General features: G+C 35.7%; 1 protein-coding gene across 1 annotated transcript in view; it reads right to left on the reverse strand.

The window, feature by feature from the left end:
* LOC126821486 (AT-rich interactive domain-containing protein 4B) overlaps positions 1-19754 on the reverse strand; it is a 338016-nt gene that overhangs the window by 256157 nt on the left and 62105 nt on the right. The window contains exon 7 of the mRNA XM_056101477.1: positions 4139-4372. Within this exon, the coding sequence (XP_055957452.1) occupies positions 4139-4372 (234 nt within the window). The remainder of the gene's footprint in view (positions 1-4138; positions 4373-19754) is intronic.

Consider the following 19754-nt stretch of genomic DNA (forward strand, 5'->3'; position numbering starts at 1 on the left):
TGTGGACGGACGGACGGGGGTGACGACAATATACGTCCACATGAAAATGTGGGCGTATAAAAACATCGGTGAACTAATCTCTGTCGTGATGGCAAGCCAAGCTAGTTGATTATTAGGTAAATAAAACAATATAAACAACCAATGAGTAAAACTGATTTATTCCAATCAATTAAATTATATACGAGTCAAGTATTACCTTAACCGTGTACGAGTTTGCTTGTGGACGGGTTTACTGACACCCGTTCAACTTGTAAATTCCAAATACATATTGCCTGCTTACCGTATTCATGCCATAGACGATAAATATCCTAATTAATAAAACCGTTCCGTTTCCAATAATTATCACAGACACAAATATTAATTTTGATTGTTTTATCCATCAACACACAGAGTAAACATCTAACAACCAGATCTTATGAATTGGAGCCTCTTCAATAGTTATAAAGCACATCAAAGAGTGTAGAATAAATTGCCTAACAGAAAAAAGCATGCTTTATAAGTTGTTAAAGGGGTGTGGGGCTATTTAAGGAATGACATTTGTGCTCAATACAATGAAATAATTACCACCGGTGTAAGGAATGATTTTATTAACACATATCCACATTCCTAAAAACACCAGTTTTACCTAACACAGTAATCACAATTACTTGTTACAAATTGGTATTACATGTAGCGGGTGGACTGGGGTGGGGGGTCCGGCCAAATCCTAACAACTCAGTGAAATTGCGACAAATAACTTCTTAGTTAGTCATATTGTAAGTGTAACTGTGTTTTCTTTATTTTGACATTCTGCTAATTGAGAAACCATTTGAGTAATAAATACAGGTTATTGAAAGGACTTAAGCTACATGCATAATCAAAAATATATCAACATCTCTTCTGAAAATTTGTAATTATTACTGACAATTAACAATAAAAGTCATACTGTCCATACGACTACAACAAGGTAACAGTTTATTGTTAAAGGGGTGTCTATGTTCTGTCAATCGTTTCTTTTGATGTCACGTATCAATTCTCATTATGGAATCTTGATTGACAGTATGCATCCACCAGACTCTTTGGTGCCGAAATGAAAAAGGCAGCAAGGTATTATCGGACTGATACGTGTCCATGTACATGTATTCAACAAAGTTCTATAAACTTGTTGACAGTGAATTCTGGCATTGTGTGATTACATATCAGGAGACGAAGGCTTTTAATTCATTTGTGATTTAAACCAGAAAAGATATATTAAATGAGGTATGATTCACCGATATTAAATGCCATGTTTGAATTATTTGTCAGTATGTGAATTACTATTTAGATGGATAACACTACGCCCCCAGAAAGACTAGCATATACTGGGTGTGCATTTTATAATTTTTCTGTAATTTGATTGAATTTGTAATAGTCCATCGATGCAAGTCTTACAAATATCTAACAAATATTAATGAAGTAATAATGTGTGGGTATGGGCATATTTCTGTTTAAAAGGCAAAATAACAATGCCCGGGTTTAAATAACAGAATTATCCTGTGATATGATATAACAGTATATACGGTCCATGATATAACAGATCAAAGAAACGCTTACACCAATCTTCACACGTACTTCACCGAAAATAAACGATCAGAGGCATGGTTTAATTAAAACACCGAGTCACACTGTGTTTTCAACACCGAGGCAGTGCTATCATGTCACTCGATATTCGCTCGGTGTTCACTCGGTAAATCACGGAATTCCATGATAAAAAACATGGTAATGTCGTGTTTCGTCAAACCTTCGCGACGACCGAACTGTAGGTACACACTCTTAAATTGTTTAGGTCTTTACGTACATTGCTCCATATAAATATCGTAATATAAAACCTTTCTATTTCTTCGACATCGTAAAGCCAAAAAATTCTTGAAAGTCGTCGAATCTGCTTTGGCTCAGCGACTCAAAAATTCGTACAATTCTATCATCCATATCCACGTGAATTCCGCCAAGTATCACGGTACCAAACTTTCGTGCTAAATTGAATTTTGCCATTGAGGTGTAGAATTCAGCTTTTATAATATCCGTAATAAATTGAATATCAAAACACGAATCATACATGTACATGGCAACGTAGTATTTACATGTACCCATGTGAAGGACGGGTAACGCCCCCTGGAATCCCTTTCTCACATCCTGTCTATATTTATACTACAAATTAAGTACAAATTATATTTATATATAAAATATTTTTCCAACTTAATTATTTGATTTTGTCAAATTGTCTTATAAATTATTCATAGCCTTTATTTATGGAAATTGTTTTAAACTTTTTAAATGATTAAATACATCAGGCAACGAGCCGTGTGCATTTCAATTCCAGCCACCACTATATTTACTGTGTCGTTACGGTAGAATTATTTCAGATGACTTGGGGGTGCGTTTTAATTTATTTAGATATAATACTTTATAATGCTATAAGCTGGTGTCAAGCAGATGAAACCAAGTGTAGATGGTGTGAAATTCATTGTTATAAAACTAGCTATCGGTACTTGAACTTCTAAACTGTGTGAGTAACTGTAGCCTACGCCAGAGCGAAATGTAAACAGTGCAAATGGTGGCTGTTCACAGTATTTCTGTGCTTAATTCTTGCATTTTGAAACAAATAATTAAATGTACGTGACGTGGACGCGAGTATTGTGGTCTTAAGTCAATTTACTGAACATCAAATAAAATTTAGTCCACCTGTTGCATGCGACAGGTAGTTTTACTTGCTACCTGTCAGATTAAAAAATCGCAATTCGGCTACAAGTAGACAAGCGAACATTTCGAGCCATGTTGATTAGATTATGAGTCCTTGCATCAATCTTGACTTTTTGCATTGCCTTTTCGACTTCGTGCCGTGCAATACTGCGTCACTTGTCTTGACATGATATACCAAAGATAGGTTTCCAGGCAACGAACCATACGCCCACAGCAGCTAAATTGTCCGGGCATCGACAAGGGTTGTCGCATATTTATTCTTTTGTAGGTAATTGGGGGCATTTACAAGACAATTTCATACAGCCCAGATTATAATTTTCGTTGTTTGGAGGCAGACCACCATTAAATTTCACCATCTCTGGACCCCACAAATTGTAGTTCGTCTATTTATAGCAATTCTCTCTCTGTCTCTTTTTCCCCCTTTTGCATGCCCATTTTTGTTGATTCTTTGGTCTAGAATGGACGAAGAGGGTTTGAATTTACATTTTCTGCCAGGTTTTGGTAAATATTCATGATTTTGAGGCGGAAGGATAACGGGGTTTTCAGGTTGCCTACAGTGATATGTACGGCAACTAGTTACATTTTCTTAGAATGCTTCTTCAAGTTTGTGTATCTGAGAATTTTGGTGGTCAACCTCATACAAATTTTAGTGCAAAGACATGACCATTTGTTCCTCTGTCTGTAGTGAAAAGCATTCAGTCCAACGAAAATTTGGGGAAAAGTTGGAGGTGGGCAAACTCAAACAAGTGCCTTACCTCAGGAGGTAATTTACAGAAATTGTTGAAATTTGACAGGCTTTTTCATTTTAATAATATGTAGATCTACATAATGCATATAAAGTTAATACAGATCAGATGATAACTTTTGTCATTTCAACGTTCACAAGGATCACATAGTAAAACAAGAGCCATCACTCTAGAAGTAATTGAAGGAAATTGCTGAAATTAAATAAACTTCTTTGTTTCGCTAATCTAAATGATGCATATAAATTTCATACAGATAGAAAGATAACATTTGTCGGTCTAACATTGACAAGGTGCAACAAAGTGAAACAAGGGACATAACTCCAGAAGAAATTATTAGAAATTATTCAAATTAAATAAGCTTCTTCATCTCACTAATGTAAACAACATATATCAATTTTAAAACAATCGGATGATAGCTTTTGGCGTCACAGCATTCCCAAGAGATTGTGGACGACGGACGGATGGACGGTAGACTGACATATGGACGGACAAGGCTGACGGCAATATACATCCACATTTCCATATGGGCGTATAAAAAGCTAAATATTACTGTTAATCAGAATGTAAACAAAAAAAATTGTTACGGCTTAAATAGTTGATAGATGTTTATAGTCTAATAGAACATAATCCATATTATTCTTGTGCTGCGTGTCTACCCTATCATGTTTACTTACAATTTATTATCTTTAAATGACTTCACCAGAATGTGTTCTTTTGTACGTAAATCAAGATCATGAGCATCTGGTAGAACAACAAGTACAGGCACAGCAAGCAAACCACCCTTTTTTCTCTCTAGGTTTTCTATTAACATGACCTTTCCAACTAAATCCTGTCGTCGTCCTCTGTAATTCTGACGTCGAGGAATGCTGTCATCTGTATCACTATCCAAATCAGATTCGGTTTCATTGCTAAAAGTAAAAATTGTATATTTATATATTACATTGGGTAACATCATATGTCCACAAGCATGCGTTCATCAGCGTTCTTAATCTATTTTGAAACCAACTGGCCAGAACTCTCTGTCAAATGAGGTCTCAGTAGGGAATGGTGTAATTATCTGCATAAGCTCCTGTTTCCTTTTATATAACCAAAAATAACAAAAATAATTCTTGGTAATTTATTATGGAGAATGCTGTATTCTGAAAAGACTAATATATGCGATTACCACAAAAAATAATGACAAAATGAATAGGTACATCTTTCTGAAAAATTTTCATATTTAATTCACATACTGAATGAATTACTGTCTTCGTTTATTCAATGGATAAAGCGAAACGTTTGTAATAAGATATAGATATAGTTCAGCAGTCAACTACAGCCAGTATCAGAAAATGTAGTAGCCAAAATAAAATTGTTGTTTTTGTCTATCACATTACTTGCAAAGTTGTTATTCATTCGAAGATGATAGACAAACGACACAATGATCACGTGACAACCATAATTGAAATTGCTTTATAAAATAAAATTCGGTTGACTGTGCCATAGCCTTCAATAATAATAATATTTTAAAAATTAAGCCACTATCAGCATGTGTATAAAATAAATAAGCATAACGGTAAACACTATTTAAAACCTAATCTAGCATCACTGGTTTGATGACCTAATTCCAACCGATGCATGTCACTTGTCATCAGGATTCAGCATTGGAGATTCTGTCGGAAAAATATATCATTAATGACCGTTTCTCTGGATATTCGGTGTTCTATCAGGGGATTATTCCATGAATATTTAAATTTAACTCACAACTATTCAGTGAAATCATCAAATGTATGATCCAATTCATACCGATTATCAAAATTACCAAAATAATTGCTAATTATGAACCACATGGGCAATTCTCACTAAGGTATGACTATTATTGTAGCCAACAAGCAAGTTGATTGACTTAATTGTTTTATGAAGCAGCTTTTTCAAACATCAAGCTGCTGATGCCGACAATAATGATCTGATTAAGATCCCTGGTGTGCATATATGGATATAGCTCAACTGCTGTAGGCTATGTGGTTCAATGTACTAAGTAAGGGGTTCTAAGCCCAGAGAGGATCATTACTTTTTACTGTACATGTTTTTATAGATAAAAGCTTGCACTACAGTTAATTTGCAGTCATGGGAACCCTGCTAAAGAGACAGACTGGTCTGACTTGCAGCGGCCGATCAGTAATACTAACCGTTTTCAAATAAGCTTGATTCCAAATAGCCTTGATAAATCATATAAATAATGGAAATAAATAGATATACATGGTATGAAAAATACCAAAATTTACAAAATCTGATTCTCCATATTATTATGTATGGTTAATAAAACAAAATGAATATTATATAACTTGATAATTATTATGAATGATTATATATGTATACCATTACTTAACGTCACTATGAATTAATTAAAAAAAAAAAATAGTCTAAATTTATCAGGTTCATCACAAAGTGAGACCATTAATGAATACCATAATTATTCGATGGATTAGGCACAATTCTTTTTGTAAACATTTTAATTTCTATAAGGGGTGCGTCACAAGTCTATAATTTAATATTGAAGAAATCTAATCTCTAGGGTTTATCCTCTTAAGTATGGTTGTCCACAGCCTCAAATAAGTGTGCTAATAAAATTAACCTACGTACATATTGCTTCTGAAATGACAAATTCTCAATTATCACAATTCAGTTACAGGGTTGTGCATTCGCTGCAAGCGGCAATCATTCGCCAAAAATAGGCATTAACGTGATAATATTAATTCATTTTTTTTTTTATCTATGGAGCCCATAAAAAATCTCTTCTTTAAATAGACCTGTAGTCTTTATTTTCCAGACATGTATTCTGTTTGTATTTGTGTAAATTATTTTCACTGTATTTTAAAAAAGGTTGGGTTTTTTTCAACCTTGACAGACGGACTTAGTTTTTTTCTTCTTGTTTGTAGATCTGAGACTGAGCCAGCAAGATGACATCCTCCGAACTAAGGACTAAAAATAGGGACCACTTTAGTAACCAATTGTTACCTTGTGAAACGATATGACTTATCTATGATGAGTACAAAAAAATAGGTGGGCATTCGCTAATTTTCATACTTAATTCCTGTATCAGCTTCATTGTCAGTAATAATAACTAATATTCTTCAATAATTACCTGCCTTCGTTTGTGCAATAGAAAACATATTGTGTCTGTTATTAGCTTAAATGACATTTTACATGTATTTCATGCCAAAATCAACGATTTTACTAGTTTCGTAGTAAGCAGTGTCTAATATGGTAAGCGATGATAATAAGTCTGGAAAGAAATGTGGAAAACTGATATCGCAAGAAATCAGGGATATAAACTTCAGCTAACATCATGTAAGAAGATATGCTGGAATATAAAATTATTCACACCACCAGGGACAACTCCAAGTTTACCTACCATGAAGCTTTTAGGTCTGTAGTGTTATTTGTACAGTAGAATCTGTATTAAGCAGCCACTCAAGGGAATTTTCATGACTGGCTGCTTAACGGGAGTGACCTCTCAATAAAATCTGAGTGTTTGTTGGTGCTGACATCAAGTAAATTTTATGCTTAGATGCATTAGGAGCAAACAATTTATCGTGACCGCTTACAAGGAGATGTTGCTGAATGGAGTGGCTGCTCCTACAGATTCTACTGTACGTCTATCGAAAGAAAATTAATTTCCCAATTATTACCGTATTTTTCGGTGTATTAGGCGCATGCGTAGATAAGGCGCAGGGCGAGTTTGGCAGAGGTGTTTCAGGAAAAAATAAAAATGCATGGTTTAGGCACACCCTTCTCCAGCGCCTTGTGAAATAGGTGCCATACCATAGTTACCATACGTGATTCAAATACACCTGCGATCTCCAGTAACTGGGCCAAACTTTACTGTTTACAGTTATAATAATTACCGATATTTAGCTGTATCAAGCTTTATATATATTTCTTTATGAAATTAAACTCTATATACATTTTTTGAATTGCATAAGACTTTATATTAATTACAACTTTCAATTGAATTGTTTCATAACTTAAGTGGTAATTCTGGCGCTTGTACGGAAGTCAAATTGTCGTTAGAGTCCCGCCCACAACACAAATGGCTGTCTATTACATCCTGTTAAATTCACGAGCAATTGGCTGTGATAAATGAATAGGTATTGATGATAAACAAATGAAATAAAAACTGTAGAAATAATTTATCATGATCAGTTACTCACGGCTTAAATCCTGACTACCGGTAAAAAGAGAAACAATAATTCTAGTTTATTTTATACTATCCAAACAACTGACAATCAAACGATTGTGTCAATTGTCTCGCCCACTACACGCAGCATGACAATACCTAGATTGAGGCCATTTATATCTATCAGTATCATAAGACAATAGCATTTTTAATACCAATCAAAGAAACAATGATTTTGTGAACAACAAACAACTTCATAAAGCATACGATGACAACTCACCGGTAGATAATTAACGATACCGGTAAATTATAACAATAGGTTAATCAGTGAATCTTCGTTGCATGAAAACTATCGGTAACTTGAAACGGCTAAATATATAAGTTACAGCAATGTATAGTAAATAAATTTATTCAGAATGACTACGAGACGAACCGCTAAAGAGTGCGGTAATAGATAAAGCAAATAGATAGAGCGCCGCATGTTATCCACACATTGAGAAAGAATGGGTTAACTGTCAATCATAGACGCCGTGAAGATTTGCCGTTTCGAGAACAGGTTAGACAGAACAACTTCGTTGTCGTCGTTTCTGGAGTTTGCCGCCCACTTCCACCAGGGGTGATATCGTAGACAAGAGAACAACTTCAATATATGTCAGTTTAACTCTAATCCCACCCTTACTTATATTGAGCCAATGAAAATGCTTGTATGAATGCATATCCCGCCCTATTCGTCAACTTGACTGACAGCACCACTGACCTTGAACGGGGACGTGAGAGGACTGCCGATAATGGCCAAGAGTATACGGAATAGCAGAAATATACGATGTAGCATTAGCAAGAAATATTAACGATACGTATGCTATTTTTTAAAACATCGTTAACGTTGAACGGCTATCAGCCGATGGTGTTTGCATTGCCAGTTATGACAAACACTATACTGTACACGGGATAGCCTAAAATGTTGACATCTTTTTTAATTTTTATGCACGAAATAACAGAAATACGGGCGATAATTATTGACGAATTTTAAACTATCTAAAATATTACTGACAAATATAAATGGACACGAAAGGAAACAGTATTGTGTTTAATTTGTGTGGTAATTTATCATAAACTTTTGAGGTAGCGTCACCCGGTCGACATGTGTTGATTATAGGGCAGTTATTTGTTGAACTCCCGACTTTGGTGTCTACACGGGAAAAGCCTGGATTCGCTTAACGTTATGTATTAGGCGCACCCCTTCTAGAAAATAAAATATTTGGTTAAAAAAGTGCGCCTAATACACCGAAAAATACGGTATTCAGCATTACCGCGTTAAAATTGTAAATAAGGTGCGTTAATTAACAAGGGTAAGAAACTGTCTGAGAGGTGAGTTAATTAACGCTAGGGGAGAACCAGCGGCTGCCAGGCAGGATACGCCCATATTTTGCAAGTGATGGATAGAGAACAAGCTAAAAACAATCGTGATTTTTTGTACAATTGGGGGCAATAATCCAGAAAGTTATGGCCTGAAATGTGCAAATATCAAAAGGGACAGAGATCTTTGGGATATAAAGATATGTTTTAAGTACAAAGAGCGGCCATTTTGTTGGGCAGTTTCATTTAGATTTCCCCGAAATATGAATTCAACCTTCATTATGGTGCAATTGTGTTGTATTTAAACAGTTTTTAAAATCGGAAATTTTTTTTGACCTCTAGAGAATCCGTAAGCTAAAAAAGCGATTTTTCAAACAATCAGGGGCCATAATCCAGGAAGTGGGGTTCGGGTATCCGCGAACGATCCGATATGTGCGAATATCAAAAGGAACCAATATCTTTGGGTTATAAACATTTATTTCCGGTTTCATCAAAATCGGATCAAAATTGTGGCCTCTAAGAGGGTCCAAAACTTTGATATACCAGATGTTTATAATATTTGCGTATGAGGGGTGGCCATTTTGTCCAGCAGTTTTGGTCTGATTTTCATGAAATTCAAACTCAACCATCCTTAGGGTGTAACGGTGATATATTCAAACGCTTTTTTAAATCGGATAAAAATTGTGACCTCTTTGGAATCCACAAGCTAAAAACGTCATTTTTCTTACGTTCAGGGACCATAACTCAGGAGGTTATGGTCCGATATGCGCAAACATCTAAGGGAATTGAGATCTGTTGGTTATAAACATGCATTTCAAGTTTCATCGAAATCAAATGAAAATTGTGACCTCCAAAGGGTCCACAACCCTGATACACAATATTGTGACACTATTTGCGAACGAGGGGCGTCCATTTTGTCCTTCAGTTTCGGTTCGATTTTTACGAAATTTGAACTTAACCATCCTTAGGGTGTAATGGTGATATATTCAAACAGTTTTTTCAATCGGATAAAAATTGCGACCTCTATGGAGTCCATAAGCTAAAAACGTGATTTTTCGTACAATCAGGGGCCATAATTCAGGAGGTTATGGTCCGATATGCGCAAACATTTAAGGGAACTGAGATCTATTGGTTATAAACATGCATTTCAAGTTTCATCAAAATCAGATGAAAATTGTGATCTCCAGAGGGTCCACAACCCTGATACACAATATTTTGACACTATTTGCGAACGAGGGGCGGCCATTTTGTCTGTCAGTTTCGGTCCGATTTTTATGAAATTCGAACTCAACCATCCCTAGGGTGCAACGGTGATATATTGTAACGTTTTTTTAAATTGGATAAAAATTGTGACCTCTACGGGGTCCACAAGCTAAAAACACGATTTTTCGTGCAATCAGGGGCCATAATTCAGGAGGTTATGTTTCGATATGCGCGATCATCGAAAAGAACCGAGATCTGTGGGTTATAAACATTTATTTCAACTTTAAACCAAATCGGATGAAAATTATGACCTCCAGAGGGTCAACAACCCTGATACACAATATTTGTGAACAAGGGGCGGCCATTTCGAAATGTCCTGCACTTTTGAACTCAACCATCCTTAGGGTGCAACAGTGATATATTGTAAAGTTTTTTTAAATCGAAAAAATTGTGACTTCTACAAGGTCAACAACCGACCGGTAAAAACAGAATGTCAATTGTGTGTATTGTTTAATTGATGTGTTTTCTCGCTAGTTGCGATAACTGCACCAAAAGGAGTATATATCAAGGACCAACAGGCTTTATCTGACACGTACGTGTCAAATCAAAATTTGGTAAGTGAAACTGTTTTACCGTGCAATTTATCGTTCGACTGTGTGTTTTACGCAGGTCTTTGTATAATTAAAGACCAGTCTTTAGTTAGGCTTGTGTGCTCGCTATGATCTACGTTTCTCTTATGTGTCTTTTGTATTGCGTACCATATATATATAGTTGCATTTAATGAAATACAAGCGGTTGCCATGCAAGATACGCCCACATTTTGCAAGAGATTGACAGAGAACAAGCTCAAAAAAAGAAGTGATTTTTCGTACAATCAAGGGCTATAATTCAGGATAACCAGCGGCTGCCAGGCAGGATACGCCCACATTTTCGAGAGATGGATAGAAAACAAGCTAAAACGGAAGTGATTTTTCCTACAATCAAGGGCCATAATTCAGGAAATTACAATTCGATATGCGCAAATATCGAAAGGAACCAAGATCTTTGGGTTATAAACTTACATTTAAAGTTTCAACAAAATTGGATAAAAATTGTGACCTCTATAGGGTCCACAACCTTGATATACCATATTTTTACGCAATTTGAGAACGAGGGGCGGCCATTTTGTCTGTCAGTTTTGGGCCGATTTTCACGAAATTCGAACTCAGTTGTCCTTAGGGTGTAACGGTGATATAATAATATGTTTTTTTAAATCGGATAAAAATTATGACCTCTATAGGGTCCACAAGCTAAAAACGCAATTTTTCGTACAATCAGGGACCATAATTCAGTAAGTTTAGGTCCGATATGCGCGAATATCGAAAGGAACCGAGATCTTTGGGTTATAAACTTACATTTCAAGTTTCAACAAAATCGGATAAAAATTGTGACCTTTATAGGGTCCACAACCTTGATATACCATATTTTTACGCTATTTGAGAACGAACGGCGGCCATTTTGTCTGTCAATTTTGGGCCGATTTTCACTCGACCTTCCTTAGGGTGTAACGGTGATATAATAATACGTTTTTTTAAATCGGATAAAAATTATGACCTCTATAGGGTCCACAACCTAAAAACGCGATTTTTCGTACAATCAGGGGCCATAATTCAGAAAGTTACGGTCCGATATGCGCGAATTTCGAAAGGAATCGAGATCTTTGTGTTATAACATTCTGCAGCAGCTAATTGTCTATTTTGGACATTATTAAGACATAAATAAACAAGCCAACAGTGAGGCTGATGTCCCCCGCCGAAATTGCAAAATAAATAGATGACACATATTAATTAATCGCACATTTATTTTTTTCACTAAGTTTCATCACTCTCTATCAGATAGAATCAAGATTATCTTGTCCCAAACCATCGACAAATGAAATCGATTAGCTCTGCTTAGCTTCAGCTCGAAATGTTAATTATTGAACTCAGTCAAGACATTCACCTAATGAACATCTACATATACATCAAGTTTAAACATTCACCTAATAGACACCTATGCCAAGTTTGAACATTCTACCTCAATTAGAAGGAGAGTTATTGTGTTCCAAAGTTTCTACCAATCAAATTGCTTATCACTCTGCTTACCCTCAGCAAAAAATGTTCATTATCGAACTTAGTTAAGGTATTCATATAATAAATCTATACACCAAGTTTCATCAATCTCACTTAATTAGAACTAAAGTTATCGTGTCCCAAAGCATCAACCAATCAAATTGCTTATCTCTGCTTACCCTAAGCGGAAAATGCTCATCTTCGAACTCCATCAAGGCATTGACCTAATCAACACATACACCAAGTTTGAACATTCTAGCTCAATTAGGAAGAGAGTTATCGTGCCCCAAAGTATCAACCAATCAAATTGCTTATCTCTGCTTACCCTAAGCGGAAAATGCTCATCTTCGAACTCCATCAAGGCATTGACCTAATAAACACATACACCAAGTTTGAACATTCTAGCTCAATTAAAAGTTATCGTGTCCCAAAGCATCAACCAATCAAATTGCTTATCTCTGCTTACCCTAAGCGGAAAATGCTCATCTTCGAACTCCATCAAGGCATTGACCTAATCAACACATACACCAAGTTTGAACATTCTAGCCCAATTAGGAAGAGAGTTATCGTGTCCCAAAGCATCAACCAATCAAATTGCTTATCTCTGCTTACCCTAAGCGGAAAATGCTCATCTTCGAACTCCATCAAGGCATTGACCTAATAAACACATACACCAAGTTTGAACATTCTAGCTCAATTAGGAAGAGAGTTATTGTGTCCCAAAAAGTGTGACGGACGGACGGACGGACGGACGGACGGACGGACGGACGGACGGACGGACAGGCAGGCAGGCAGGCAGGCAGGCAGGCAGGCAGGCAGGCAGGCAGGCAGGCAGGCAGGCAGGCAGACAGACAGACAGACAGACAGACAGACAGACGGACGAACCCATTTTAATAGTCCCCTGCTTTCTTCGAAAGGCGGGGGACAAATATGAAGGAATTAAGATCTTGAAGAGAAATTTTGTTTACAAGTAAATATGTTTGTGAATTTTTTAAAATTACTTATCTTTACTCTTGTATTTTAATATTTGGTTGTTATAGCAATCAAAACGAAAACAAACACCCCAAAAAAGGCAATGTTATTCCATTTTCAATGGTGTTTACCCTGACAAACCAATTGATCACCACATTTTAAGTATAGTAGCAGAAAGCATTTTAGCATATATTTATAGCCCATGCAATATAAAATATTAAGAATTGTATAATTTTAGTGAATTATTAAGGATTTTGGATGGTTGTCATAGCAACCACATAATTTTAAAAAACGGACAACTGTTGTTTTATTATCATTGTTCTCATCATTTGTTGCTTACATTATTGTTAGAATTCGTTTTTACATATTATTTTCTACTCAGAAGATAATATTGACCAATAAAAAATTATTCTCTAAAGAGTAAAGAGTAAAAGTAGGTTACTCAGTTACTGATAGGCTATGGTAGGCCTAGTCATGTTTATAAAGGCCTAGGCCTAAAAGCTACAATTTAACTCAAAGAATTGTTATGTTTTTACTTCACTTTTGAATATTTCTATTATTCCTTCAAATCGGTATGTAGCCTATTTTAATCAATGTATTGTAAATAAATATCAAATCAAGGCCTAAAGGCCTTACGTTTGTCGGTTCTTTCAACTTGTTTAACTGGCCAACAAATAATATGTGATACTCGAGGTGTTAAATATAGTTTCCTAAAAAAACAAAGAATTAAAATTATAATAATTAGTATGACAACTGTTATATAATGCTAAATTATTTAATAAAACGTTTTGCAAAAATTTGGTATCCATATCGATACTGAGTGATAGTAATTAGTAATATTGTCGACATGACTGACCTAATTGAAAATCATAATCTATGTCGGTTCCATCATCTCAAATGAAATGTTGTAAATCGCCAACGGCAAATCCAGAAATTGAGCCATTTTTCAAACTATTTCAGCTAGCGTTAATTCTTTTGTTAGTCCAACTTTATTTGAGTATAGTTCCCTTTTTAAGTGGGTAGAAATCGACGTACTAATTATCAGAAGTACTATACTATCTTCCTCACGTCTGCGGTCGGTACCGAGACCCGTGTGGATATTTTCTGGTTTCATTTCCATTCGTGTGCACAGAAATGCTTTAAAATAGGGCTTGAATAATTCAGTGAACAGTGAATTTATGATTTCAGTGCATTGAAACATTCGTCAATGTTACGGAATTTTTCAATTCTTGAAAAATGTTTGGTGTTAAAAGTAGAGACGTGTGGTCGCTGGGATGAAATTTCCCTTCGATTTTTTTAAATCCTTTCACATGGTTATAAAAGTGCGCGAAGATGAGTCACGTGATGTAAACACAGTAGGCCCTGCGAAAGGCGTGAATAAAATGGAATTACTATTGTTATTTATTTTCAGGCAAGTCATTTATTCATATAACATAACAATTTCTTCATAAATAAACATCGAGTTGCATTTCGCGCTAAATTTACGGCGAATATGAGTCACAGGAACTTGGAATGGGTTTTTCTTCTCGTGTAGAAATGCCGTCATCACAAGGCAAAACTACGCGATTTATTTTTGACAAAATTGCCCATTGTATACAATTTTCAAATGCTCGGCGGCGGTTCTAAAATGCTCCGATTTTGTTAATTTTAATAGCATTGAAACGACAATAAAACAAACTTTCGATCGATCGGGGGTGCTATATTGGCAAATTGCCTCACAAAAAGATTACGTGAATTGAAGCGTTCAACTTACAAAAAAGGCATGGTATTTCGAAGTGCCGACAAAGCACCCCCGACCGATCGAAAGATCGTTCAATTACCTTTCTAATGATATTAAAATCAAAAGATAGGTTGCCAGGCAACGAAACATACGTCCACAGCAGCTAAATCGTCCGGGCAGTCAACAAGAGTTGTCGCATATTTTTACTTTTTTCGGTAATGAAACATTTATAATACACTAAAATCTGATTAAGAGCAACAACTCAGAAAACCATTAGAATTTGTTTGGTTTTTATAAAGTTCTGCACCAAGCTAACGTTTTGTATACAAAACTTTTAATACTGTATCATGAATTTAGCTGTTCCAAGTGATAAAAATATTGGATATTAACTTTGGCCTCTAGAGCGTCCACAAGATTTTTCAAAGTGATCAAGGGCCATAACTTTGGCAGTAATTATCAGAAATCTTTCAAAATCAATAGGATTCTTCGCCTCGTGACCTCAAACACTGTTTATAAATTTAAAGTCAATCTGATATTAACTTTAGCCTTTAGAGCATCCACATGGTTTTTTGAAGTGATCAAGGGCCATAACTCTGGCACTAATTATCGAAAATCACTGAAAATGAATAGCTTCTTCGTCTCATGACCTTAAACACTGTGTATAAATTTAAAGTCAATCGGATATTAACTTTAGACTCTAGAGCTTCCACAAGATTTTTCAAAGTGATCAAGGGCCATAACTCTGGCAGTAATTATCGTAAATTGCTGAAAATCAATAGGATTCTTTGTCTCATGACCTTAAGCACTGTGTATAAATTTAAAGTCAATCGGATATTAACTATGGCCTCTAGAGCGTCCACAAGATTTTTTTAAGTGATCAAGGGCCATAACTCTGGCAGTAATTATCGGAAATCTCTGAAAATGAATAGGCTTCTTCGTCTCATGACCTTAAACACTGTGTATAAATTTAAAGTCAATCGGATATTAACTTTAGCCTCTAGAGCGTCCACAAGATTTTTCAAAGTGATCAAGGGCCATAAATCTTGCAGTAATTATCGGAAATCGTTGAAAATCAACAGGCTTCTTCGTCTGATGACCTTAATTACTGTGTATAAATTTAAAGTCAATCGGATATTAACTTTGGCCTCTAGAGCGTCCACAAGATTTTTTGAAGTGATCAAGGGCCATAACTCTGGCAGTAATTATCGGAAATCGCTGAAAATCAAAAGGCTTCTTCGTCTCATGGCCTTAAAAACTGTATGTAAATTTAAAGTCAATCGGATATTAACTTTAGCTTGTGGACGCCGGACCAACGGACGGACGGACAGACAGACGGACGGGGGCGACGACAATATACGACCACATTTCAATATGGGCGTATAAAAAATAATATTAAAAATAGGAACCGCCGCCGAGCCCTTGAAGTGGGGTACCCTCATTTCAAAACGTGACAAAAATTTTCAGCGTAACGTCAAAACACGGGAAATTGACGTTTTTCAACTTACGTTTATGAAATTAATAAAATGAACACATATATAAAAATTATACCAAGCAAAAGAACAGGATATCGGCTTCCAAAATATTTTAAAATTATTACAAAATATTAAATAGCCATCGTATGACGTTAAGTTGAACCAGCGGCTGCCAGACAGGATACGCCCACATTTTCGAGAGATGGATAGAGAACAAGCTAACAAGAAAGTGATTTTTCCTACTATCAAGGGCCATAATTCAGGAAATTACAATTCAATATGCGCGATTATCGAAAGGAACTGAGATCTTTGTGTTATAAACTTACATTTCAAGTTTCAACAAAATCGGATAAAAATTGTGACCTTTATAGGGTCCACAACCTTGATATACCATATTTTTACGCTATTTTGTCTGTCAATTTTAGGCCGATTTTCACGAAATTCGAACTCAGTCGCCCTTAGGGTGTAACGGTGATATAATAATACGTTTTTTTAAATCGGATAAAAATTATGACTTCTATAGGGTCCACAAGCTAAAAACGCGATTTTTCGTACAATCAGGGGCCATAATTCAAGAAGTTATGGTCCGATATGCGCGAATATCAAAAGGAACCGAAATCTTTGGGTTATAAACTTACATTTCAAGTTTCAACAAAATCAGATAAAAATTGTGACCTCTATAGGGTCCACAACCTTGATATACCATATTTTTACGCTATTTGAGAACGAACGGCGGCCATTTTGTCTGTCAATTTTGGGCCGATTTTCACGAAATTCGAACTCAGTCGTCCTTAGGGTGTAACGGTGATATAGCAATACGGGTTTTTAAATCGGATAAAAATTATGACTTCTATAGGGTCCACAAGCTAAAAACGCGATTTTTCGTACAATCAGGGGCGACGGCATAATACGTCCACATGAAAATGTGGGTTTATAAAAATTGCGACCTCTATAGGGTCCACAAGCTAAAAACGTGATTTTTTTGTACAAACAGTGGCCATAATCCATGAAGTTTCGATCCGATACATGCCAATATCGAAAGAAGCCGAGATCTTTTCGGGATAAACCTATATTTCAAGTTTGTTAAAATAGGACAAGAATTGTGACCTGTAGAGAGTCCACAAACAAATTGTGGACGGACAGGGGCGACGACAATATATGTACGTCCACATGAAAATGTAGGGTCGTATAAAAACGTGATTTTTCGTACAATCAGGGGCCATAATTCAGGAAGTTATGGTCCGTTAAGCACGAATATCGAAAGGAACCGAGATCTTTGGGTTATAAACTTACATTTCAAGTTTCATAAAAATAGGATTAAAATTGTGACCTCTACAGGGTCCACAACCTTGATATACCATATTTTTACACCATTCGTGTACAATTGGCGACCATTTTGTCCGGCAGTTTTGGTTTGATTTTCAGGAAATTTGAACTCAACCTTTATTACGGTGTAACAGTGATATAATCACACATTTATTTAAATCAGATAATAATCGTGTGACCTTTTGAGGAACCACAAGCTAAAAGATAGGTTGCCAGGCAACAAAACATACGCCCACAGCCGCTAAATCGTCCGAGCAGTCAACAAGGGTTGTCGCATATTTATTCTTTTGTAGGTAATTAGGGGAATTTAATAGACAATTTCATACAGATGACATTATAATTTTCGTCGTTTTAGGGTACACAAGGTTCTAAAAACTAAAACAGGGGCTGTAACTCTGGAAGTAATCTACAGAAATCGTTCAAATTCGACAGGCTTTTTCCTTTTACTAATTCAAATAATATACAGATCGGATGATAACTTTTGTCGTTCGAACGTTCACAAAGTTCAATAAAGTAAATCAAGGGCCATAACTCTAGATGTAATTAACGGAAATTTGCTGAAACTCAATAGGCTTGTTTGTTTTACTCATTTGAATGATACATATAAATTTCATACAGATCAGATAATAACTTTTGTCGTTAGAGCGTTCACAAGGTGCAACAAAGTGAAACAAGGGCCATAACTCCAGAAGAAATTAACGGAAATTGCTGAAATTCAATAGGCTTATTCATTACACTAATTTAAATGATGCATATCAATTTCAAACAGATCGGATGATAACTGTTGTCATTAGAGCGTTCACAAGATTCAACAAAGTGAAACAAGGGCCATAACTCCATGTGGGCGTATAAAAAGGCGATTTTTCGTAATCAGGGGCCATAATTCAGAAAATTACGTTCCGATGGGCGCAAATCTTGAAAGGAACCAAGATCTTTGGGTTATAAACATGCATGTCAAGTTTCATCAAAATCGGTTCAAAATTGTGACCTCTATAGGGTCCACAAGCTAAAAACGTGATTTTTCGTACAATCAGGGGCCATAATCCATGAAGATTCAATCGGATACATGCCAATATCGAAGGAGGAGCCAAGATCTTTTGGGGATAAATCTATATTTCAAGTTTCGTCAAAATCGGATAAAAATTGTGACCTGTAGAGAGTCCACAAACAATTGTGGATGGACGTCCGGACGGACAGGGGTGACGACAATATATGTCCAAAATGTGGGCGTATAAAAATTGTGACCTCTATAGGGTCCACAACCTTGATATACCATATTTTTACGCTATTTGCGAACGATGGCCGGTGATAACAGTGATATACTAAAACGTTTTTTTAAATCGGATAAAAATTATGACCTCAATAGGGTCCACAAGCTAAAAACGTGATTTTTCGTACAATCAGGGGCCATAATTCAGGAAGTTATGGTCCGATATGCGCCAATATCGAAAGGAACTGAGATCTTTGGGTTATAAACATATATTGCAATTTTAAACCAAATCGGATAAAAATTGTGACCTCTACAGTTTTCACACAGGGCTGTCGGTAATTTTTCACAGTTGATTAAAAAGTCCAATTTTGCCAAATTTGATTAGCAAATTTAAAAATTGATTAGCAGTTTTTCAGTTTCAACGTAAAACACCTAAATAACAAGATATTACTTTAATTCATAACAAATATGATTAGATTCCATTCTGACTATTCTTTAAATTCTTAGATTTTTTAGCACTGCCACAAGTACTTGTGACAGTTTGTGAATGTGATGTAGACATTTAGTTAGGTCTTATGTCTGAAGCCAATTCTTGACAGTGACTTCCGAAGCCCCATTCATTTTAATTGTTATTTTTTGTCACGTTAGAAATCTTCGTTAGAAAACAATTTGTCTTCTTTTTATTGTGTATTACTATTAGTAGTATTACTATTTTTGTTCAATCGGGCGCACCTCGATTAACTAGACACACGTGATATAAACAATAATATTTTACGGGAATT

Source organism: Patella vulgata, chromosome 5, assembly GCF_932274485.2.
Source record: "Patella vulgata chromosome 5, xgPatVulg1.2, whole genome shotgun sequence".
NCBI classification, from domain to species: domain Eukaryota; kingdom Metazoa; phylum Mollusca; class Gastropoda; family Patellidae; genus Patella; species Patella vulgata.